General features: G+C 45.4%; 1 protein-coding gene across 1 annotated transcript in view; it reads left to right on the top strand.

Moving 5' to 3' along the window:
• Window positions 1–25,518, top strand: part of LOC311100006 (nucleus accumbens-associated protein 2-like) — a 65,886-nt gene extending 40,368 nt beyond the window's left edge. The window contains exons 2-6 of the mRNA XM_084140736.1: window positions 7,800–8,720; window positions 15,873–16,049; window positions 16,478–16,583; window positions 18,356–18,453; window positions 19,011–25,518. Coding sequence (XP_083996862.1) covers window positions 7,874–8,720; window positions 15,873–16,049; window positions 16,478–16,583; window positions 18,356–18,453; window positions 19,011–19,555 — 1,773 coding nt within the window. The 5' untranslated portion in view covers window positions 7,800–7,873 and the 3' untranslated portion in view covers window positions 19,556–25,518. The remainder of the gene's footprint in view (window positions 1–7,799; window positions 8,721–15,872; window positions 16,050–16,477; window positions 16,584–18,355; window positions 18,454–19,010) is intronic.
• The last annotated feature ends 631 nt before the right edge of the window (window positions 25,519–26,149 follow it).

Below are 26,149 nucleotides of genomic sequence, written 5' to 3' on the forward strand. Positions count from 1 at the left end.
GGGAAATGCCACCTGTCCAAAACCCCGGATAAACCTCCGGTAGTAATTCGCAAAGCCCAAGAACTGCTGCATCTCTTTGACAGTGGTTGGGGTTTGCCAATTACGCACGGCTGACACACGATCCACCTCCATTCTCACCCCTGACACGGACAACCGATAACCCAAAAAGGAGACCGACTCCTGGAAAAACAGACATTTCTCTGCCTTGACATACAGGTCGTGCTCCAACAGCCTCCTCAATACACGACGCACCAGGGCTATATGCTCGGCTCGGGTAGACGAGTACACTAGAATGTCATCAATGTACACGACCACCCCTTGCCCCTGCATATCCCGGAAAATCTCATCCACGAAGGATTGGAAGACTGATGGAGCATTCATCAACCCGTATGGCATGACGAGATACTCGAAATGACCTGACGTGGTACTAAACGCTGTTTTCCATTCGTCGCCCTCCCTAATGCGCACCAAGTTATACGCGCTCCTGAGATCCAGTTTTGTGAAAAACCGCGCTCCGTGCAATGACTCCGTCATGGTCGCAATCAGAGGGAGTGGATAACTGTACTTCACAGTAATCTGATTGAGACCACGGTAATCAATGCACGGGCGCAAACCTCCATTTTTTTTCTTCACAAAAAAGAAGCTTGAGGAGGCGGGAGAAGTGGAGGGCCGTATGTATCCCTGTCTCAAAGATTCGGCTATGTAAGTTTCCATAGCTTTTCTCTCCTCTTGAGACAAAGGATACACGTGGCTCCGTGGGAGCGCTGCTCCTGCCTGGAGATCAATCGCACAATCCCCCTGTCTATGAGGAGGCAACTGCGTCGCCCTAGCTTTACTAAACACGAGAGCCAAATCCCCATATTCAGGCGGAATGTGCAGTGCGGGCACTTGGTTTGGACTTTCCACCGAAGTTGCCCCTACGGAAACACCCAGACATCGCCCCTCACACTGAGCAGACCACCCATTGAGAGCCCTCTGTTGCCACGAAATAGCAGGGTTATGGGTACTTAACCAGGGAATTCCCAGCACCACCGGGTACGCAGGAGAGTCGATCAGATACAGCTGTATAGTCTCCTCATGACCCCCCTGCGCACACATCCTAAGTGGCGCTGTGATCTCCCTAATCAACCCCGACCCCAACGGGCGGCTATCTAAAGCATGAACGGGAAAAGGCTTGTCAACAGGCAGGAGAGGGATCCCTAAATCTAAACAAAACTTCCTATCAACAAAATTCCCAGCTGCGCCTGAATCTACTAGCGCCTTATGCTGGGAATGAGGTGCAACCTGTGGAAAACAAACAGGTATACAAAAGAGCGCAACAGAGAGCTCTGGGTAAGTGGGGCGTCTACTCACCTGGGAAGGCTCCCCAGTGCGTGGCCTGTTGTCTCCTCCCTCGGGGAACCCTCCCCAGCACCTGGCCGCAGTGTGCCCTCCACGACCGCAATTGGTGCAGGGGACAGGCCCCCTCGGGCTCCTCCTCTTCCTTTCTCTAGCGCCAGCACCCCCGAGCTCCATAGGGCTCGGCTCGGAGGTGCCGGAGGGTGGAATGGACGGACCCCACTCGGGACGTCCACGGGTGGCCAGCAGGGTGTCCAGACGGATGGACATGTCGACCAACTGGTCGAAGGTGAAATTGGTGTCCCTGCAGGCCAACTCACGTTGAACGTCCTCCCGTAGGCTACATCGAAAATGGTCGATAAGGGCCCGTTCATTCCACCCTGCGTCTGCCGCTAGAGTCCGGAACTCCAGTGCGAACGCCTGTGCGCTCCTCCTCCCCTGTCTCAGGTGGAATAGACGCTCCCCCGCACTCGGCGTAGGAGATGGTGGTGGCGTCCATCCTCCTCCACTCGGCGTTGGCCCATTCCAACGCCTTGCCCGTGAGACAGGAGATGAGGGCGGAAACGCTCTCGTGTCCCGAGGGCACCGGGTGTACAGTGGCCAGGTAGAGCTCCACCTGCAGGAGGAACCCCTGACACCCGGCAGCTGTGCCGTCATACGCCCTCGGGAGCGAGAGCCGAATCCCACTGGGTTCCGGACCTGGGACTGGTGGACCGGCCGATGGGGGTGGCAAGGTAGGTGGAGGTGTGGATACCCCTCTGGACTCCCATCGGTGCAGGGTGTTGATGACGTCCTGTAGAGCGGTCCCCATTTGTCTGATCTGGTCATCCTGGCCGCGAACATGCTCCTCCAGCGACTCAGGCGTGACTGTTGCTCCTGCTGATTCCATTCATTAATGGTGTGTGATTCTGTCAGGGGTGCTGAAGGTGGGTGTGGTGCAGGAATCAAGCGCAGGACGCAGAAACTAAGTCCAAAATACTTTAGTGAAATATTCACGTAGTACACGAGCAAAACAAGCCCGGAGGCGAAATAAAGGCGCACACAGGCGTCAAACAATAGGCGCACTAACATGTGCGAAAACCTCTCCAAAACAACGGAGGGAAACACGTAGCTTAGAACACCAAACAGAAGAGCAATCACACACAACACCTGACACACACAACGAGAACTAAATAGGACACTAATGAGGACTAACTAGACACAGGTGTACAACATCAAGACAAAACCAAACGAACATGAAACATAGATCGGTGGTAGCTAGTACTCCGGGGACGACGACCGCCGAAACCTGCCCGAACAAGGAGGAGGAGCAGCCTCGGCCGAAACCGTGACACCATCGGCCCTGTGAGCTGTGCTGGCTGGAATTGCGTGGAATTCCAGAGTAAGCCTACGTTGCTACCATCATGCCGCCCAAAGTTAAATAAGTTTGGAGTAATGGAGAGGACAGTGTTTTGCTATCACAGGTGCGTGATCTTTTAAATCAACAAAAAGATGTCTACAAGTAATTGTTACAGCAACAGGAAAATAGCTTCAAGAGATTTGTCCAAAAACTGGTGGACTCCACAAAATAATGGACGATCTGACCAGAGAGTCTCAAGACCTTAAGAACAGTTTGCAGTTCTCCCAGGGAGAGGTGGATGCCCTGAAAGAGACTTGCAGCAAGATGAAAACAAACTGTAAGTCCACGCGAGATGACATCAGCACTATCTGTGAATCATTATTACAAATGACTGGGAAAACAGACTATCTAGCGGGAAAATCCAGGAGGGGGGGGGGGGGGGGGGGGGGGGGGTTTGCCTGCGCTACAGACAGCTATATCGGTCCGCTAATACAGGTCTACTTATTCCGATTTTTCAGGGGGTGCTGCACCCTCAGCACCCCTACCTCCCGCAGCTATGCACCAGCATCTCCACATGAGACCTTTCTCCATATTATGCCTATCTCTGACCAAATACAATGCTATTTTTCAGAGAACAAGTTAACTACTGACTTTTAGCATGTATATAGAGAATGGCACTCAACTTGTACTACACTGACTCAGATGACAGATGATTGGTTAAAATAAATTGATAATAAGATGATAGTTGGAGCTGTATTGTTAGATTTCAGTGCAGCCTTTGATGTTATTGATCATAAATTGTTATTGAAGAAACTGACTTGCTATTGATTTACATCACCTGCCATCACATGGTTGGAAAGTTATTTATCCAATAGAACCCAGAGAGTGTTCTTCAATGGAAGCTACTATAACATCAGATATGTACAGTGCGGTGTCCCTCAGGGCAGTTACCTTGGGCCGTTAATCTTCTCTATTTTTACAAATTATTTGCCACTGGTCTTACAGAAAGCTAGAATGACTATGTGTGCGGATGATTCCACACTCTACATGTCAGCACCCAAAGCCAGTGAGCTCACTGAAATTCTAAGTGAGGAGTATGGGTGATTAAAAATAAACTGGTCTTAAATTCTGAACATCTAAAACTAAAAGCATTGAATTTGGCTCAAAACATTCTCTAAAACCTGAATCTCAACTGGAGTTGTGCATAAAGGGTTAACCGTTGAGCAAGTTGAGGAAGCTAAACTCCTAGGTATAAGATTGGATGGTCAATTGTCATGGTCAAGTCATATTGACAAAGTTGTTGTGAAGATGGGGAGGGGTATGTTTGTTATAAAAATATGCTCTGTGTTTTTTGACACAAAAATCAACTGTACAAGTTGTTAAGGCTCTGGTCTTGTCCCATCTTGATAACTGTCCGGTAATATGGTCAAGTGCAGTAAAAAAAGACCTAGCAAAGCTGCAGGACACCTTGCCCTTAACTGCACATACAGAACTAACATCAACAACATGTGTGCCAGCTGGTTGAGGGTTGATGAGAGATTAACTGCTTCTTTTCTGGTTTTTATGAGAAATATTACTGTGATGCAAATTCCAGATTGTCTGCATAATCAAATAACATTCAGCTCAGACACCCATACATACCCCACAAGACATGCCACATTTTTACATTTTAGTCATTTAGCAGACGCTCTTATCCAGAGCGACTTACAGTTAGTGAGTGCATACATTTTCATACTGGCCCCCCGTGGGAATCGAACCCACAACCCTGGCGTTGCAAGCGCCATGCTCTACCAACTGAGCTACACGGGACTACACCGCCAGGGGTCTCTTCACAGTCCCCAAGTACAAAACAAATTCTCTGCAACGCACATTATTATACAGAGTCATGATCGCATGGAACTCCCTTCTATCATCAATTACTCAAGCAAACAGTAAATTACCTTTAAAAAACAGATTAAACAACATCTCATGGAACGACGTTGACTGTGAAGGGACACACACAAACACACTCACACACAGATGCATTACTCTCTCTGATGGAAGTATCTTGTTATTCTTGTCATGTGGCTCTCTCTCTTTCTCTCTCTCTCTCTCTCTCTCTCTCTCTCTCTCTCTCTCTCTCTCTGTCTCTCTCTCTCTCTCTCTCTCTCTCTCTGTCTCTCTCTCTCTCTCTCTCTCTCTCTCTCTCTCTCTCTCTCTCTCTCTCTCTCTCTCTCTCTCTCTCTCTCTCTCTCTCTCTCTCTCTCTCTCACTGTGCGCAGTGCTGTGTCGTCCCGTCTGCCTGACTCAACATATTTCAGGCCCCCCCTCCCCCTCTCTGCCCAGGCTGGCACGTACATGCATGTCTGTAGACTCTATACCCAGCATGCTTCACTTCTCTCTGCTGTGGCGCGCGCGGGACTCACTGCATTGCAGCCCCGTGTGCATTAATTGGCAGAAAGACAGCAGCTCAGAGGGAAAGTGGTGTGAAGAGAGGGAGGGGAAAGAGAAAGCAGGAGGGAGGTGAGGGGGGAGAGGTATCCTAAGCTTCAGCGTGGCTGACAGACAGACAGACAGATAGACAGACAGTATGAGGGACGCGTGTCAATGACGGTATGCAGGTGTTAAATGGGACCGAAAGTGTCTGAGAGTTTTAGTGTTTTATGCAGACATCACCACTGCTGTGGCAGGAATGTGAATGCTGATGTGGGACCACACTAACTGACTGTGTGATTCCCCTTCTCCATTTTCTTTCCTGTGGTGAAGGGAGACGTTTGGCCAGTTTTGGTATCTCTATTTTCATTACATCTGGCAGACTGGGTTTTTGTCTGAGAGAGAGAGAGAGAGAGAGAGAGAGAGAGAGAGAAGAGAGAGAGAGAGAGAGAGAGAGAGAGAGAGAGAGAGAGAGAGAGAGAGAGAGAAGAGAGAGAGAAGAGAGAGAGGAGAGAGAGAGAGAGAGAGAGAGAGAGAGAGAGAGAGAGAGAGAGAGAGAGAGAGAGAGAGAGAGAGAGAGAGAGAGAGAGAGAGAGTGTGTGCTGGTGTTGTTTACATAGCAGGTGTTGTTTACATAGCTAAGCAGTGAGTAAATTACGAATGAATCTCCAACTTTTTACACACATACACTTCATGTTGCGCACACCCCACACTCTCCCTCTTTCCCTCTCTATCTCTCCCTCTCTTGTCTCACTCTCTGTCTCTCATGTGTGTGTCAGTCTGTGTCATGGTTGTTTTATGTTCACAGCTTCCCTCACGGTCCTTAGCAGAGACACTCTCTGTACTGTAAGCTGCTGTCTAACCTATCCCTGGGCTTTCCTCTGTCAAACTCAATGACGTCTGGGGTCCTTTTTCCTTCTCTAATCCACCCCGAACAGCAGTCCGGGAGCCCTGCTTAGTGCCTGTGCAAAAATGCAACCAGACAACAACAGAGGAAGATGTCTACCTGAACAAACTAATAGAGTGAACTCAATGATATCTCACTGGGAGAACTCACTCACTCATGTTAGAAATCCCCCAACAGACAGTCACAGCATTTTAAACGGACACTCTAACGTAATACTTGCACAAACGCTAGCAAGTTCCATCTTTTCCATCATTCAGAATCAGTAATGGTAATGGTAGGAGCTGTTTTTGTGTGAGTCACATTCTCAATAAGCTATTGCATTAAACGGGAGATTTCAGAGCAAATGACTGCGCTACTTTCACCTTCAGATTTCCGACAGTATAATTAACTCCTTTTCTCTCTTCTCCCCCTTTTCTCTGATTCAACTTTCATTTTATTTAGTTATTTGATGAAGTTCTCTCTCTTGGCCATTGCCTACGTCCAGATAGGAGCTGAAGTTGTTCCAAACGCAATTGTCTTTCTTTGCTCGTACTGTCCTTAGATGACTTTCCCTCTGTCTCAGACCACCCCCTCCCTCCCTCGTCTCCGTCTCTCTCTCTGTCTGTAACTGTAGCCTGTGTTTTTCTCTCTCTCTCTCTCTCTCTCTCTCTCTCTCTCGCTCTCTCTCCCTGCGACATAAGTATAGATGCTGCATTGATTACACACAGAAAGCCTCCCACTCCCTTCATCATTGATGCGCTCTCTCCAGCTGCAGCAGCACTTGTTGAATTCAGCCCTAGGAGAGACAGAGGGAGAGAGAAAGAGAGAGAGAAAGAGAGTGAGGGTGAGTGAAAGGAGAGAGAGAGAAAGAGCGAGGGAGAAATCTTTAAAAGAGAGAAACAGAGGGAGAGAGAAAAGATCAGAGCTCTGAGTGAGACAGAGAGCAAGGCTCCTTTCTTCTCTTCTGGTGCTGGCGTGTGAAAGCTTCATGGTATGACCACTCTCCTTTCCTGAGGACTGGGTTGTACAGGTCAGAGCTGTCTGGGATGGAGGTGTGTGTGTGCGTGTGTGTTTGTGCTTGCATCCCTCTAAGTGTGTGTGCGAGAGAGAGGAGAAGAGAAGAGAGGGCTATGTGTGTGTCTATGGAGGAGGGAGAGAGGGGTTGACAATTTTCAGTTTGTATTCCTGGAAACCGTTCTGCTGCGTTGCTCAATAATGAAACTGGCGAGTGTGTGCTGGAGAAAAACACAGAGATAAGGTTCATGGAAAGAAGGAACGTATGCAAATGTGTCTGGGGAGCATGTCTGGCTGTAACTGGGTGTTATTGTAAAGGGAGCTATCAAAGTCACATTTATTTGTTTTCTCTGAAGTTAATTTTTCCTGTTATAATGCATGTGTTTCCTTGCTGGCTACAGCTTAGTTTATACAGTCAAAGTGATGGGAGCATACTTGTTGAGTTGGAAAAATACATGTCAGTTATATCATTACACTGATTATATTGACTGTTCCTTTTATCATTGAAGTCTACTACTTTGAATACTTACTTTGCATATTACTTTAATTCATGTTTTTATACCATATTTCTGCAGTTCTCCCATGTCTCTCTCTTCGCTCACACATTCTTCTCTCACATGTCTCTTTCTGCTCTCTCTCCAACTTCCCCCTCTCTCTCCCTCCCCTTCCCGCTCTACCCTCCCTTTCACACATCGCTTTCACTTATCTATCTCCCTGTCTTTTTACTCTCTGTCTTTCACATACTCTATCCTCCTCTCTTCTCAAGTTTTCCAATTTGTCTAATCCATCCCTCCTTCTCTCCTTGTACAGATGTCCCTTTCTCTGGCCTTGTCTGTGGTGACTCTCTGAAGCCTTCCTCCTCCTCCTCCTCTTCCTCCACCACCATGTCCCAGCTGCTCCACTTGGAGATCCCCAACTTCGGCAACACGGTGCTGGGCTCCCTCAACGAGCAGCGCCTGCTGGGTCAGTACTGTGATGTCTCCATCCTGGTTAAAGGCCAGGCCTTCAAGGCCCACCGGGCCGTACTAGCCGCCAGCAGCCTCTACTTCCGAGACCTGTTCAGCAGCTCGTCCAAGAGCCAGTTCGAGCTGCCCTCGTCGGTGACTCCCGCCTGCTTTCAGCTGATATTATCCTTCTGCTACACGGGCAAGCTGACCATGGCAGCCAGCGAGCAGCTGGTGGTGATGTACACTGCCGGGTATCTTCAGATCCAGCATATTGTGGAGCGGGGCATGGACTTGATGTTCAAGGCCAACTCGCCCCACTGTGACTCCCAGACGGCAGCCATGGAGGAGCAGCAACCAGGCTCAGAGCCCCAGAGCCCCAGCAACAACACACTGGCCGGGGCAGGGACGTCCATCCTGGGGCCGCCGGGCTGGTCCCCCTCTCTGGTGCAGCCCACGCGGAGGATCAAACAGGAGGGGTGCGATCCGTTGCCCAGCCTGAGTCATCATAAGAAAGGGTCCTCTTCATCTGAGCTGGGAGGGCGGCTCTCCAAGGGAAGCTCATTGTTCTACACGGGGGCGGGGGGAACCACCATCTTCCCAGGGATGCAGCCCTATCCAGTGGCCGGGGGAGAGAGGTCCAGTCCTGGGGCCTCCAGCCTGCCTACCACGGACAGCCCCACCTCCTACCAGAATGAGGATGAGGAGTTTGAGGAAGAGCCGTACGACGGGATAACGGAAGAGGCCTACAGTCAGATCTATGGGCGCTCAGCCAACCCATATGGAAGTAAGTATTGTTGCTTAATAATGCAGTTCTCTGTTACTGTATATCCTGTACCTGGTATTTACCTTAGAACTACATGGTAACATGTTGATTACATTACTATAACTGCCAGCTATTTCCCTAGTGTTCACTTTGATATGTAAGGGGTAAATGCCGACATTCTATACATTACCTTGAAAATAATGGACGATGCAGCGGGACGAGGCGGAGCCGAGTCCCTTTGCGGAGTTCATTTTTCCAAGGTAATGTACAGAACGTAAGCGTTTTTCCCGCTTATACCACAATGGTAAAGCACACATTTACCTGTAGAAATAATATTTACTGTTAGAAATAACATATAATACATGTTATACCACAGCATTGTTGAATACTCGTTTCTGATTGGCTAGAAGTGCATTCTAGAATGGACATTAAAACCAAATAACGGGACAGTTGGACAAGATATCGGGACAGTTGGAAAAGATACTGGGACACCTTGCAATCATGACGCAATATGCACCTACACACGCAGACCATTGCTACAAAGTTACAGAAAGCTAAACCAACAACCACACAAACCGAAACTGGATACATTGTAAACGCAGGTCCAAAGAAGGAAAACATTGCTAGCTAGCAATTTATTTGTTTTTTCAGAAGGGCGTTAGGTTAGTGGAGGAGTGGCGGAGAGAGTTCTGGGCATATTCTGCCCATGGCAAGAACACCGACCACTCCCCCGGCCGGTCCTGGCAATAGGTCCGCAGGAACCCACCCACATCTTGATTAAGCCTTTCCACATGCCCATTAATCTCAGGGTGGAATCCAGAGGTCAGGCTGACCGAGACCCCCAGACGTTCCATGAACGCCTTCCAGACCCTAGACGTGAACTGGGGACCTCAGTCGGACACTATATCCTCTGGTACCCCGAAGTGCCGGAAGAAGTGAGTAAACAGGGCCTCCGCAGTTTGTAGGGCCGTGGGGAGACCGGGCAGAGGAAGGAGGCGGCAGGCTTTAGAAAAGCGGTCCACAACGACCAGGATGGTGGTGTTACCTTGGGAGAGGGGAAGATCAGTAAGAAAAGCAATACTTAGATGAGACCATGGTCGTTGTGGAACTGGTAATGGTTGCAACTTACCCGCTGGGAGATGCCTAGGTGCCTTACTCTGGGCGCACACCGAGCAGGAGGAGACGTACACCCTCACGTCCTTAGCCAAGGTAGGCCACCAGTATTTATCGGTCAGGCAGCGCACTGTATGACCGATACCTGGGTGACCAGAGGAGGGTGACGTGTGTGCCCAGTAGATCAAACGATCACGGATAAGATCAGGCACGTACCGCAGCCCAGCTGGACATGAGGTGGAGATGGATCTGTGCGTAATGCCTGCTCTATATCCGCGTCCATCGCCCATACTACCGGCGCCACGATGCAGGAGGCCGGGAGTATGGGGGTGTTGTCTCTGGGCCTCTCCTCTGTGTCATACAGCTGGGACAGTGCATCTGCCTTCACGTTCTTCGTACCCGGAATGTATGATAGTGTGAAATCAAACCGGGTGAAGAAGAGGGCCCAACTGGCCTGGCGATGATTCAGCCTCCTTGCTGCCCGGATGTACTCCAGGTTACGGTGGTCTGTCCAGACGAGGAAAGGGTGTTTCACCCCTTCGAGCCAATGCCTCCACACGGTCAAAGCTCGGACAACAGCCAGCAGCTCCCGATCACCAACGCCGTAGTTCTGCTCCGCCGAGCTGAGTTTCTTAGAAAAGAAGGCACAGGGGTGGAGCTTGGGTGGCGTGCCCGAGCATTGAGATAGGACAGTGCCTATCCCTACCTCGGACGCATTCACCTCCACTACGAACGGTAGTGATGGATCGGGGTGGGCCAGTACTTAAGGCCAGGTCAGCCTCAGCAGACCAGCAGAGCCGGGACAGCCCACCTTTCAACAAGGAGGTAATGGGAGCTGTGACCTTGCCAAAGCCCCGGATAAACCTCCGATAGTAGTTGGGAAAACGATTGCATGGCATCCCGGCAGGCTATCTCCCGTCGGATGTCCTCCCATAGGTGGCACCGGAAATGGTCGATCAGGGCCCGCTCGTTCCACACCGCGCTGGCCCACTCCAGGGCTCTCCCACAGAGGCAGGAAACGAGGACGGATACCTTCTCTCGCTCCAATGGCGCCGGCCTGATGCTGGAGAAATACAGCTCCAGTTGGAGAAGGAATCCTTTACAGCGCGCTCCCGTCCCATCAAACGCCGGTGGCCGGGGTATCTGGATCCCTCCGGGTGCTGGGGTGTAGGTGGCTGGATCCGGTTGGCCAGCTGGTCTCGACAGATCGGGTCCTCTCCTCTCCAGGCGTTGGACGACCTGAAGAACCCGATCCATCGCTTCCCCCAAGCTGGCCAGCATTGTGGAATGCTCCTGGACCCATGCCACGACTCCAGGCATGTGGTCTTCTCCTGCTGACTCCATATCAGCGGGTGAGTGATTCTGTGGTGAATGATGGACGGAGTCAGGCGCAGGAGTAAAATAACCAGATGTAGATGTATTCCTTCCAGACGTACAATGCGCCTACAACGGCAATCGAAACAGGTACAGGGGAAACAATCCTCCCTGACCAAACACAGTCTCAGAAAATACAATAAATGTAATGACACAGGGGAAAATCAACCCTGGCAAAATAAATGAGAGAGTATCTCAACCGAGCTACTCTCCTCCCACATAGAACAATCACTCACAAAGACAAGGGGGCAGAGGGAACACTTATACACAGACTAATTAGGGGATGAGCACCTGGTGTGTGTGATTGACAAGACAAGACAAGTGGAGTGATAAGAATGGGAGCGGCAGTAGCTAGTAAGCCGGTGACGACGAATGCCGAAACCTGCCCGAACAAATTTGATAACGTTTTGAAAATAAGTGAAATTGCATTAGTTTTGAAATTGCATTGGTTTTCCATAAATGGCTACTGCTTTGGACCCAACACAGTTTGTGAGAGTATTCCTTAGGCCTACAGTAGGTGTGAAAATAATGTGTCTTGGGTATAATTTAAAATGTTGAGTCAAGAAGAAGGGTGGTGTGGCTTAGATGCACAAGGCTTGTCTCTCTCCAGAATGCGCTCTCTCCCTCCAATTTGTGCACAGTCATTGTCAACTTCATTGTGTGAATTGTTTGCCCTTTGATTGTTAATGTCTAGCAACTCACCATTACATATACTACCAGTAGTACATTTACCGTTAATTCCCATAATTTCTCATTTACAATGTTTGTTTGGTTATGGCAATTTCTGTTAATACATTCAATATATTATTATTACAGTCGTTTACCATTCACATTGTCGTGGACACGTTGTTTACAGAGCTCACAAACCTATGCTACACTTGTGAGAAACAAGTTTTGGTTTATTTCATTCCATTTATGAGTTGTCAATTTATTCATTGTATTTTGTTTGGAGCGCTCCTGTCATATTGTTGAGGAAGGACGCGCACCTGATTACGTATAAAAGTAGGTCTAGGCTACCTGGTCTGTGCGCAAATGTATAAATGTGCTCATTTGGGGATGTCTGATAGTATTTCTGATTGTATTAACTCACCACCACTAATGAGCTGTGGAGCTTCTCAAAGTATTTTTTTATTCACCTCAAACAGCAAGTCAACAAAGTCTGTTTTACATCCATTAAGAATGACAATAGTTCCTCAATGTATTTGAAAAATCTTTCCAGCTCTCTCCCTTTCGATAACCACCGACCCTTGGTGTGAAAGGGAAAAAGGTCATGCTCTGATCCAGTGGAAACGTCATAAAAAAGGATTACTTCTTATCCCTTGCGCAAATAGAGCTGTGTCTGTCTGGAGCGCACTGGCACAGGAAACTCTGAGGCCCTGGAGTAATTTAAGTTTGCTAGCGCGAGTTGCAGGCCATACCCAGTTGATAGTTGATACAATGTTTCAAGTTAATTGTAGGCAGGCAGAGTAGAGAGATGAATGCGATTAGAGAACATGAACAATCCTCCATGTGTAGCCAGTGATTTATAGGATATTTATTTATATCAATATATTTTCTACCTGCAATGTTTTTGTTTGTTGGCTTTATGTAGGCTATTTTTACCTAGTTTGCAATATAACTAAAATACGTTAGTATAATTGAAATTAAACTGTTCCACGAAAATGTGCATATGAAAATCATAACTGGCACACAGATCAGTAGAAATTGTAAGATAAATTGTAAATTGGGCCTCCACATGAAAAAGGCAAAGGCCAACAAGAGCGGAATGGGGACGGTTGGGAACAGGTTTTTTCTTCTGGTTATCTTGATGTCTGGCTCCCTCTTGAGTCATTTCTGTGTCTTAGTTATTTCATCAAACAGTGCACTTAAAGAATTAGGCAAGCTCAGTACATATAGTTGATTTTATTAAAACACATAGGGTGTGTCTAAATATGGATAAATACAAGTTAAAACAGACGACTCTCGGTCAACTAATATATTTTTGGGTCTTGATCAGCCCTAGTTACAACGTTACTTACTATGGAAAGTAACTTGTTACATTACTTTTGCGTTACCAAAAACAGAAAACCCTCTGAAGATGCCTTGCACGTGTTGGTCATTCATTCTTATGCCCAGTAAAGGGCGTACACTACCTTTGAATGGCTTGCATAGCCTACTGTCCGTAGCCTAATCTATAACTCTGGGCTATACCAAGTAATAATTACAGACACAATATCTCCTTTACAATACTTAAAATAAATGATTTTGTTGAATTATTTACACATAAGTACTGTAAATACATATATAAAACCAACTGGGCACATGAAAAATGAGAGCTCAAATACAACGACAACTGTCTACCAATCTGTTTTACACACAGATACGAACTGGGCAGAGAGATTTTATGTAAAACTATACAGTACGATCACATTGTGTAATTGTAGTTACCTTTCCATTATGTTTATGGCGAAGACGGAGCTGGAGAAGTGTCCATTCTTATCAACTTAGCCTAACTTGATCACCTAGCTACATTGTTTGCTTTATTACCTGACAGTAAATGGGGCATTCGCCTGAACATGATGATCCTGTATTTGCGTGTGAATCCTGCTTTACTAAAGATTTGAGGGGTAACATCTGTCCTTTTCTTCTACCAATTCAAAGTAATGTGAATAATTCCACGATAAAGGCTATTGTCTCTGCCATCTCGCTAGCTATCTAGCTACCAGCTACTATGCCAGCTACCCGCCTCAACATTCTTGTAGAAACAGGAAGAGCACGACGAATGTACAGTAGCGTATGGGGAGGGATTTTCATTTTTTATTTGAGCCAACAAAGAAAAAGGGAAATAATTTGTAAAAGTAAGTCGTTACTTATTTGAAAAAGTAACTTAGTAACTGATTACTTAAATTGAAAAACAAATGTGTTAGGTTATTTCGTTACCACAAAAAAGTAATCAGAGTACTGTAACACGTTACTTTATAACGCGTTACCCCCAACACTGTTCATGAGACATGCAAAAATGAAGCAATATATTTTTCATTTTTAAATGTTAGAATCAAAGAATATGCATGTTATGTAAATTCATCCACCTTATACACACAAAAACAGCCATGTATAAAATAGGTTTTAAGGGGCAATTTTAAATTTGAACATTACTGAATGTTGCATGTGAGCTGGATCAGGTTAGTACTCTTGTATCAGGTAACACTTTTTAGTAATTTAGCAGACGCTCTTATCCAGAGCGACTTACAGGAGCAATTAGGGTTAAGTGCCTTGCTCAAGGGCACATCGACAGATTTTTCACCTAGTCGGCTCGGGGATTAGAACCCGAGACCTTTCGGTTACTGGCACAACGCTCTTAACCACTAAGCTACCTGCCGCACCACATTTGATAGCTGTGCATGCCAGTCTTCTAGGCTGTCCTATACATTGTTTTACAAAATCATGAATGTGTCATATATAATGTCACATGTGGCTTCATAAAATGGGATTTCATATAATGCATCTCATGACATAAATCATGAACATCATGCACTATTAGCATTGTGTCATGTTATGCTCATTTTTTGTGGGCTATAAAAAGGCTTATTTATGTAGACTTGTGGGAATGCTATATGAAGTTATAATTACTGTATTAATTACATGACTAAAAGGCTCTGCATGGTCAATCCGACATCTGCAGTGGCCGTACAGCATTTACTGCAATACGGCATCTGTAAAAGTCAGGGCATTTATACTTCTTTCGCTTCGCTGAGCAGAGCTGTTGTGAAGGAAGTTGTCAAGGAAGTGAGTTTGTGTTTATACTGGACCTCCCGCCACCACCTACCACCAACCAATCGTGTCAATACGCTATACAGAGCCCTCCACATTGTTACCGGCGATGCGGTACGGAGCTTCATTTGGCCTCTGAATGCCTCCGCAATTGCTTCACACCCTCAATTTTCAGATCAAGCATGAATTGGCTTTTATGCAAACACACGCCCGCATACTTGCACATATGCACACGCATGCACGCACACACACACAGACACTAAAACACCTCACTGTCCCTACTGCAGAGGTTTATATGTTTCACTGCTCAGGGCATTGCTATTGGACAGGTTTGTCAAAGTCTAGAGTTTCAGATATTTATGAAATCCATTCTATCTACAATCAGTCAGAACACCCCAGGGTGACATTGTGGGATATTTGAGAGTAGAGTAGAGTGGAGTGGAGTGGAGTGGAGGTGTGTGTATGTGTGTGTATGTGTGTGTGTGTGTGTGTGTGTGTGTGTGTGTGTGTGTGTGTGTGTGTGTGTGTGTGTGCAATCTTAGAGGTCAATGTGAAGGTTTTGGGAGGGAAATTAATCCACAGTTTGTAACCAGTTTGAAACCTGTGTCTCTCAAGATGCTGATACAGCACGTTGCTTATCTGGAACTTAGCTGTGATAGGCCTTGAATCATTTATTAAACACCCTCACTTTTAATGGAGATCACCTCAACCTTGTGTATCCTGATGTTAAATCCTATCTAGCTTTCTCTTTGAAATATGTAAGAGCAGTGTAGAAGGACTAGATAGTAGTCTGTGTGTCTGCCTGTCTCTCTTTGTCTCTCTGTATTTCACCCAGGGTGATTTTGCCTCCCCCTCTATAGAAAGGGTTTATTGTTCTATCCATAACTCTCCACTATAGAGTTAACCCTCTCCCTCTCCTCACCTGTACCTCTCCAGTCCAGGAAAAGCCAGAGATGGCAGCCATGCCCCTGTCCCTGGAGAGTCGCTCCTGTGTGCTGATCCGTAGGGACCTGGTGGCCCTGCCCGCCAGCCTCGTTAGCCAGATCGGCTACCGCTGCCACCCCAAGCTCTACACCGAAGGAGACCCGGGGGAGAAACTGGAGCTGGTTGGAGGTAGGCAGCAGGAGGGGAGAAAGAGAGGGGGATTGGTGAATACTGGTTAGATGAGACCAGTTTTTTGAAGTAGCAAGGCTGAGATCTCTGTTGGTCTTTGGTAAAAGGGTTGAGGTAGAAGGTAGAGATTAGATCAAATGCTTTATGAAATGTTCAAGTTCCAGTTGATTTGCCATTTGTAATGAATACGATGGAAATCGTATTTATTCAAGAGGTGTCACATAAAATAAGTGATGGAAATGAAGATAAGTGATGGGGTGAAATAGCACTGTCTGGGTGAGAGTACTTTTACAGCATAAATGTTTAATGAAAGAAATGAGAGGTTGGCAGAGTTGGGTTGTAAAGTAGCGATAGAAATACATAGGGGTAATGGAGTCGTGATGGGGAAACCTATTTCACTCAGGAAGCTCTCTCTCACACCACCCAAGGAACATCTGTGTTTATGACACGAGGCCAGCTAATGAACTGTCACCTGTGTGCTGGCATCAAACACAAAGTCCTACTGCGTCGCCTGCTCGCCACCTTCTTCGACAGGTAAGTCAAAGATAATCTAAAAGGTATTGATTAATAGTTAAATGATTTACATGTTTTAGGTGTGGCTCAGATCCAGAAGCTGTTAGCTTTACCAGTATAGTTTTCATGATGAAGTGTCTGTTTCATGAATGATCGTATTCAGACTCAAAATCCATACACATATCCAACTTACATTTAGATTCCTTGTTTTCAAGGCCCTTACTTGCACAAAGTTTAGTATATAAACTCAGCAAAAAAAGAAATGTCCTCTCACTGCCAACTGCGTTTATTTTCAGCAAACTTAACATGTGTAAATATTTGTATGAACATAACAAGATTCAACAACTGAGACATAAACTGAACAAGTTCCACAGACATGTGACTAACAGCAATGGAATAATGTGTCCTTGAACAAAGGGGGGGTCAAAGTCAAAAGTAACAGTCAGTATCTGGTGTGGCCACCAGCTGCATAAAGTACTGCAGTGCATCTCCTCCTCATGGACTGCACCAGATTTGCCAGTTCTTGCTCTTCCACCAAGACACCTGCAAGTTCCCGGACATTTCTGGGGGGAATGGCCCTAGCCCTCACCCTCCAATCCAACAGGTCCCAGACGTGCTCAATGGGATTGAGATCCGGGCACTTCGCTGGCCATGGCAGAACACTGTCATTCCTGTCTTGCAGGAAATCATGCACAGAACGAGCAGTATGGCTGGTGGCATTGTCATGCTGGAGGGTCATGTCAGGATGAGCCTGCAGGAAGGGTACCACATGAGGGAGGAAGATGTCTTCCCTGTAACGACAACAAGCTCAGTCCGATGATGCTGTGACACACCGCCCCAGACCATGACGGACCCTCCACCGCCAAATCGATCCCGCTCCAGAGTACAGGCCTCGGTGTAACGCTCATTCCTTCGACGATAAATGCGAATCCGACCATCACCCCTGGTGAGACAAAACCGTGACTCGTCAGTGAAGAGCACTTTTTTCTAGTCCTGTCTGGTCCAGCGACGGTGGGTTTGTGCCAATAGGCGACGTTGTTGCCGGTGATGTCTGGTGAGGACCTGCCTTACAATAGGCCTACAAGCCCTCAGTCCAGCCTCTCTCAGCCTATTGCGGACAATCTGAGCACTGATGGAGGGATTGTGCGTTCCTGGTGTAACTCGGGCAGTTGTTGTTGCCATCCTGTACCTGTTCGGATGTACCGATCTTGTGCAGGTGTTGTTACACGTGGTCTGCCACTGCGAGGACGATCAGCTGTCCGTCCTGTCTCCCTGTAGGGCTGTCTTAGGCGTCTCACAGTATGGACATTGCAATTTATTGCCCTGGCCACATCTGCAGTCCTCATGCCTCCTTGCAGCATGCCTAAGGCACGTTCACGCAGATGAGCAGGAACCCTGGGCATCTTTCTTTTGGTGTTTTTCAGAGTCAGTAGAAAGGCCTCGTTAGTGTCCTAAGTTTTCATAACTGTGACCTTAATTGCCTACCGTCTGTAATCTGTTAGTGTCTTAACGACCGTTCCACAGGCGCATGTTCATTAATTGTTTATGGTTAATTGAACAAGCATGGGAAACAGTGTTTAAACCCTTTACAATTAAGATTTTTACGAATTATCTTTGAAAGACAGGGTCCTGAAAAAGAGACATTTCTTTTTCTGCTGAGTTTATGTATGAATATATCTTCTCAAGTCAACATAAACCTACGGTTTTCAGTGCAGTACAGTCGTTTTGAAACGTGTATTCCTATGGGAGTGGTGTTCACGCTGCCCTCTGGTGTTGGCTCTGTGTGCCTGCAGGAACACCCTGGCTAACAGCTGTGGAACTGGCATCCGCTCCTCTACCAGTGACCCCAGTAGGAAACCTCTGGACAGCCGTGTGCTCAACGCTGTCAAACGTGAGTCTGACGTTGATCAAACGTTGATCTTACATTGTTAAATATCTGGTTGTTTAGAATGGAGGAAAATGGTTCAGGGGTATGGCAGCCTCTGTTGAATGATGTTACTGTTTCAGAGTCAAACTATTGTAGATGTTTTATGAGATTTAGAATGAAGATGTGTGATGTTCCAGACTAGTCGATAGCCATTAGCCATTTTAGGTTATGAAAGCACAAGCATTTATGAATTTATGGAAGTTCTAGTACATTTTTAAAAAATGACATACTGTAATTTGTCGCAGTGTAATATTGGTTTTTCTGTTTTTTATCAACTATTCATATAGACTGAGCCACAGGTAAAACAGCTGCTGATTTCCAAAAGTGAATGTCTTCCAACTCTTTCTGTCTCTTTCTCTCTCTCTCTCGGTGTCTCTCTTTCTCTCTCTCTCTCTCTCTCTCTCTCTCTCTCTTTCTCTCTCTCTCTCTCTCTCTCTCTGTCTCTCTCTCTCTCTCTCTCTGTCTCTCTCTCTGTCTCTCCATCTCTCTGTCTCTTTCTCTCTCTGTCTCTCTCTCTCCAGTCTACTGTCAGAACTTTGCACCCAACTTCAAAGAGAGCGAGATGAACGTGATTGCTGCAGACATGTGCACCAATGCGCGGCGTGTCCGCAAACGCTGGCTACCCAAGATCAAGTCCATGCTACCTGACAGCATGGAGGTCTACCGGGCCAGTGTGGGGGTGGCCGCTGGCGTGGGCCTGGGCCTGGCCCTTGGAGCCGCTGGACCTGGGGTGGTGCTCCCCTTCGAAACTGATTTTAAATCCCTGACCCCCTCTAGCCTGTCCCTGGACCAGAGGCTGTACCCAGAGCGCCAGGACCCACTCAGGACTCACTCTCTGTTGGACGCGGTCAGCCCAGGGTCAGGGGAGGCTGGAGGGGAGGGTGTGGATGCAGAAATTGTTGGTCCCCAGGCAGGGGAGGAGGAGCAGGAAGAAGAGGAGGAGGAGGAGGAGGCGGGGTTGGAGGGGACATTGATGCCAGGAGGCGAGGCCGGGGGGCGGGGTGACATGGCCCCGGGACAGGAAGGGGAGGAGTTTGGAGAGGACCTGAGAATGAACGGGCAGTGAACGTCCTCCGACGTCTATCTCTGATCCATCCACCACCACACTTTCTTTCGCTCGCTCTTTCTCTCCTCTTCCACCCCTCTTCCTCCGCGCTTTCCTAAGGTAACCTCTCAGCACAAAAAGCCATGCTCTCAGAACTTACTGTACAACACACACACACTGCAGTGTATTCTTTAGCAGGGCAGGGAGTACAAGATTTGTTGTGCTGAACAGACACAGGCATTGCTGGGGAACAAACATAATTACTTAGCGAGGATAAAAAAGCTCTCATTTGAACATGGAAGAACTTTACTTTAGACCTGAGACATCAGGTCATTTTCTCCAGACAATTTTTAGTATTCATCTTCAAGACCACATTGTAGTTCAAACTGAACAAAGTAACACTGTTGTGTTATCATTCCTGCATAGTTGTAGAACTTGCTACACAACAGTAACAGTTACTGTACATCTATGGAGTGTGGGTCAGATAAGACAGTAAAATGATAGTCCTCTTTCTAGGAAAGCAGCATGGATTCTATAAATAACCTAAGTAACCTTGAAACAGATCACTGGCTGTGTGAGAGACTAACCATACAGTACTCTACAGGAGCAACATGGCTCAGTGTATTTAATACAAATTACCATATTCCTTCTTAAATTCTTGGAAGAAATAATATGATCTCATCGCAACATACAGCAAATCAGTTGAACAATTTCATGTGGGGGAAAAAACTAGCATGTGATGTTGTGAGAGAGAGGATAAACGTTTAACCTCCCTTCCTGTCTCTTAAGGGTTGTGGTTTTCCACGCAATTGAAAAAATTATCTGGAAACATGAAGAGCTTTTTGTCTATGGATCATCCTTAGACAAGATGACGTCATCTTCGATTAGCCAGTCAATGCAATGCCTGTGTCTTTTGACGGATAGACGCACGTACATACAGTACATACACACACACTGTTCCCACACAGCTTGGGATTTTAACCTCTAATACAGTACCGGTGCATCTGAGACTCTGACAAATCAGCTTAACAGTGCTTGCAAACTTAGCATACCCTTACAATAGAACACAGTAATACACACTCTGAGTAATGGAAATGTCAGAGACACGAACATGCACTAACACAAAGCTTGCATGCAAAACGAATACAGAGAATCTAAAACACATCAACAACAGAGCCACTTATGAATCTGCATACAGAAAATAAACAACATCTGCAGTTGCCTGAAGATATATAATTAATATGGAAGGAGATACTTTTATATGCGTTTCTCTTCGGAGTCATGCATTTCACCTGTGTTTGGCCTATGTTTCACCCAGGTTTGTGTAACCTCGGTATGGCCTGGCTTTCATCTGGGGTGGAGGGCACTAGAGACATGCTGAAATGAGCATACTACATAGTAGTGAGGACTTCAAAGTGAGATGCAGAGAAAAGCACTGTTTTACTAACGTTACGGCGTGATCGTAAGGATCAGCACTAAGACTACAGCACCCAGCCTACAGCTTCTTTGCATCCTCCGCCATTTTGTTTTTTGTAAATTATTGAATGAAACTAATATGATATATTTCTGTTGGCTTATTGTATTTGCACTTGAAGAGGTTATAGGAAGAGATTAATGGGGAGCTTATGGGGCTGCCTAGACTGTTCTAAAGAAGTAGGCTAACTGAAATTTGCCCCAATATCTCCCTGTTCGATTGGAGGATTTGAGGTTTGTGGACTTCGGTCATGCTGACGACGACTGTTGCTCTACGGCAGGGGGGAGACGAGAAGTGTTGCACAGCGACATTTACTAGTTTTGTTGCACTTTTGTTTTTATATATTTTGTCTGTTCTCGCTCTGATACTTTTTGCCAAATGTAGGGAAGGAGTCTAAATAGCTTCTAACGATAATTGTTGGTCAATAACCTACCGGAATGGTTGCTTGGGGTAACACATTGATAGGCCTATCAGACACCCACACTGTATGTTGTAGTTTATGAACGTGTACTTGAGCATAAAACCTGGGTAAAAACATGAGGTAAGGAGACAGTAGAATTGGAGTGGTCCCAAAAACCTAAATAATCAACTTCCAAGACAATAATTTGAACGGCCAGCCTTCTGAAAAGCCTTGCTTTGAATTGTTGTCTTATAATCGCATGATGCAAAAGCACATCATGTTTGTTATATGTTATTGTTCTATATTAAGTGAAAACAAGATTGATCTGGTTTTAGAAACAAATATAATTTGGTCCTCAGTGTCATTCGACTACAGCCTACACTAAGCCAAGATTCAAGAGGCTGGCAGTTATCATATTGGCTTGGGATCTCATAACAACAAAACAAGAGAGAACAAACAAGATCACATTTCCTCTGTCAAATTCAAATGTTTTAAAATATGTGCCATTTTTAAGACTGGGCCCGTTGTGTTGTGTTTAATATCTATGGTTATTTTGGGGGAAGCTTTAACATGGTCCTGTTTCTGTAATAAGGAGCACCGAGTTATAATTGCACTAGGTAATGAGAAAACAAAAATGTTTACAAGAGTATTTTTTGGAGAAATGTGACCTGCAATGGAGAATATGGCCGGGGAGGGGGATGGGTGAATGGGTGTGTGTGACTATGGGTAAATGTAAACTGTAGAACTGCTTCACCTAGCCTTGGTAGAGTACGGGAACAGTACTGTACAGTAAAATACACTATCTTGGTGCCACAAGAGAAAAGTATTTTCTAGCACCTTGTACAGTGTTGTATGTAGTCATTAGAAGAATGGAATAACACTTCTTTGAAAAAAAAGGTTGGGTATCTGACTTTCCCTCTAAAGGCCACTGGAGCTGCTCTGTGATTTCAATAAAGGACTGTGAAGGTCTTCCATTGTGGAAAATCCACAAATGTACAGTCGAACTAGCAATGTTTGTAGGCCTATAGACTTATTCTATCCACATCCCCAACAAGAAACCAATTATCTTCCTTGTTCTCAATCTCTATTCATCTATTCATCTATAAGTAAACCTGCTTGTTGCAAGTCACAAATAAGATAGGAAAGATAGACTGAATACCAAACCGGTAATATAGGTAATAACTGCTTTCTCCTTTGGTCGATTTGCATGTGCAACCACTACTGGCTCTAAGGGGAAGTGAAATGGTTTTCCAGTTAAATACTGTCATTAGGGAGGTGAGTTTTTCTGTTCTGAAGAAGGGGCGGGGATCAGTGCCTTAATCGAGACTGCAGGGGGAGAGAGTGTTGTGCTAAATCACCAACTGTTTGCATTGGGACATCAGCAAATAATGAAACAAGCTTTCGAGTCCTGATGACATAATGGAGAGCCAGGTAAAGTTTTATGTACAGTTCTGAATGCTAAGGTAAAAGATGCTGACGGTAAATAGGCTCTGTTTTCTCAGAATACATTGGCAGGCAAGGTTAGGATATGGGAGGTGACTTGCTTTTTCTTGGAAAATTACCCCTAAGGCTTTATTGTGTTCTTGTAAGCAAATAATAATAATGATTCTGGACTTAAGCCCCGAACCATTTGCCTTCCTAAATTTCAGCAAAATATGTGTAAACTCGAGAAAAACAATACTGTGACATTTTGCATGGACATGCTTGTATAGGTCTAGAGATTCTGACAGACTAGAATAGTGGCATAGTATCATATAGATTAGAAACCTTTGTTAGTTTCATGCTACTGGATGATATAACAACCAAGTTTACTCCACTACTTGTCAGTAGTGGTCTGTACTGCTAGAGTGCAGAATATTTAGTTATTGGTGTCACTTTGTTATTTCAAAGCCACCTGAATAACATGTAGACTTGATCATCACCATAAATGACCACATAGACTGGAAAAGCTTCAGATGAGTCATGGAGTAGGCTACAGTAGTACAATCTTTCACCCATAGGAACCCTTGTTTATGTATATTGTCTTTGTTTATTTACCTTTTTTAATGCTTCAACCTGTTTATATCTGATTCGCTTCCTGCATGCCTTACTGCATCTTCTGTACATAATTCTGTCCATGCCCCCCCCCCCCCCCCCCCCCCAAAAAAAAAAATCACAAACTGTTTTCTTGGCTCTCGCCCTAATGTATTTTTGTGGGGGCGAAGTTGGAAATGAAATGATGTTGCACTAGAAAACTGAGTGAAGCTCAGAGAATGTCATGGCTAACCTAAAGAGAGTGAGCTCTGTTTGTGGTGGCTTAAAAAAAAATGCTGTCCCATAATATGTAGCCTATGTAACATAATACAATGTTATAATTTACCATGTTTAAATAGAGGCCTATTGACTACCAGAAATCAGTGCTAATCTGAAATTGCATTTTGGTCCAACTTTTCCAACAAAACCTTCACAAATTCTACAATGAGCAGGATAGAATATGGGATTGTGCTGAGTGGGTGTATAAATCCACCATTTTGGCAATGCACTGTGAACAGTCTGCACACAGTACTCTGAGCTGTTAAGTGTTCCCCATAACCAACTGCTTTGTGTGCCATTTGGTTTCCCAATTCCTACAGTACCCACTTCTACAGAGCTTTAACTCAATACCCCTGGTGTGGCTTTTAGTCCTGAAAGGAGAGGTTCTAATATACAGTAACTACAGGTCCTTTCATATGGATTTTCGACATGATGAAATAGGATCAGCCTCAGTAACAATGGGCTTTTTGTTCAATGTCTGTAATGCATGCTGATACACAGACGCCCATTATTCCTACATTATTGAAGACTATGATCTTGACACATTTTACTTCGAAGTTATATCAAGTTCTTTGCTATGGTCGCTTCTTACAAAGCAGATGGCCATCAATGAGTGTCCATTTTGTCTACCAATACAAAACCTATTGACTGTTTGCATAAACCCACCCAGCTTACTACAGTAAGGTCTGAGGAATTGGAAGACTGACTATTGTAAAGGATGTGCATGTGACCCTATGGACAGACTAAGAAAATAACTGCACTAAGTTTGTTTGTTTGTCTTAGGACATAATACCAGCAAAAGAAAGAAAAAATACAAACATCTTTCAAAAATTTAAGAGTGAAGGTTGGATGACAGAGTTAAGTCTCTGGGAGCAACCTTCAAAGCCATGTGCTCAGAGCGCTGACAATCAGAACAGGGAAGACCCACATGCGCTATGGGAGATCTGTCATCAATAGCTGGGCTTCTGCTAATTCCTGCCTTGTTGCTTCCAGCTTTGCTATTGGTCCATGTGAGCTACCTACTCCAGAGTGGAAGACCGTGGCAGTGCCAACTCCGGCCCTCAGGATTGCCTAAGCCAGTGTTTCCCAACTCCGGTCCTCGAGTAGCCCTAACCTTTTTGTTTTAGTCCCAGACAAAAACACCTGATTCAACTTGTCAAAGGCTTGATGATAAGTTGACAAGTAGAATCAGGTTTGCTTGTCCGGGGCCACAACAAAAATATGTACTGTTGGGGGTACTTGAGGTCCCACTGGCCTAGGCAACTATAGGTTCTCAGTGCACCTCTCTCAGCTGCTGTAGATTTGATTGAGAACCTGATTGTTTTTAGATATAAGTTCCCATTAAGTACTGATCCAGGACCTGCTATGTTTTTTACTCCTAAATGTCATGTTCAGGATGAGGGTAATTTAAGCTGATCCTAGGGTAGCGCTTTGGGATAACTTAGCCTACTTGACAAATCTATAGGACAAGTGACTTGACATTTGTCGATCTCTGAGAGATTGAGTTCCATAGGGTTGGAACGTGGCAAAATGGTTTTAATGGGGGTGGATCTCTGTGACTGCTTTATATTTTAAAAGACGACGATTAAAATGTATATGCGCCTTCTAACTCAAGCATCAATAATATATACAAGACAAACACAAGATGACACTTTTGATGTTGCATAAAGAATATTAAATCTCCAACCCCATTATGTTTTTTCCTTCCCCCATCAGTTTTATTTGAGGTTGACATTTGTGTAGTTGAAGAGTAACTGATTTCTTTCAAATGCAACATTGAGAAGTCTGCTTTTTAATAAAACTCCTTACTTCACCATATATTCTGTCTTCTTGTTTTATATTCCCTGTTTATCATTGTTCTTTTTTTAAATAGGCCACTTCAACATGTTGAACTGGTATCAACAGCATGAATAGAGCAATTGGCATGGTAGACCTATACAGTGTTGAGAAAACTCTGGAAACAAATAGAATACATTTCTGAAAATGATTTTTAGTTACTCTAGGTCCCTAAAATTCTAATCTAGACCTTGAAGCCGTTACGCTGCTTTTTTTAAATCATTATTTCCCTCTAATCAGGGACTGATTTAGACCTGGGACACCAAGTAGGTGGAATTAATTATCAGGTAGAACAGAACCAGCAGTAGCCTACTCCCGACCTCGATCGTAGGGTAAGATTTTAAAACCCCTGTTCAGGTGTATCACTTTTACTCACAAAACAGTTTGGAGAATAAAAAGCTATTGGGACAAATCCAAGGCCAAGGGGGGACATGATAGGTTTGATGTGTGATTACTGTGGACTGGCATGGTCTAGCTAGCTAGCTTACTGGGTATCTGACCATTTCGATGATTGTGTTGTTAAATAAAATGTCTAACATTTCAGGAAACATTGTAAACATAGCATTTCATCATTTATCTTCTCCATTCTACCAATATTTGGGGATATTCTTTC

The sequence above is a fragment of the Coregonus lavaretus genome (assembly GCF_964263955.1).
Source record: "Coregonus lavaretus genome assembly, chromosome: 24".
In the NCBI taxonomy this organism is placed as follows: domain Eukaryota; kingdom Metazoa; phylum Chordata; class Actinopteri; order Salmoniformes; family Salmonidae; genus Coregonus; species Coregonus lavaretus.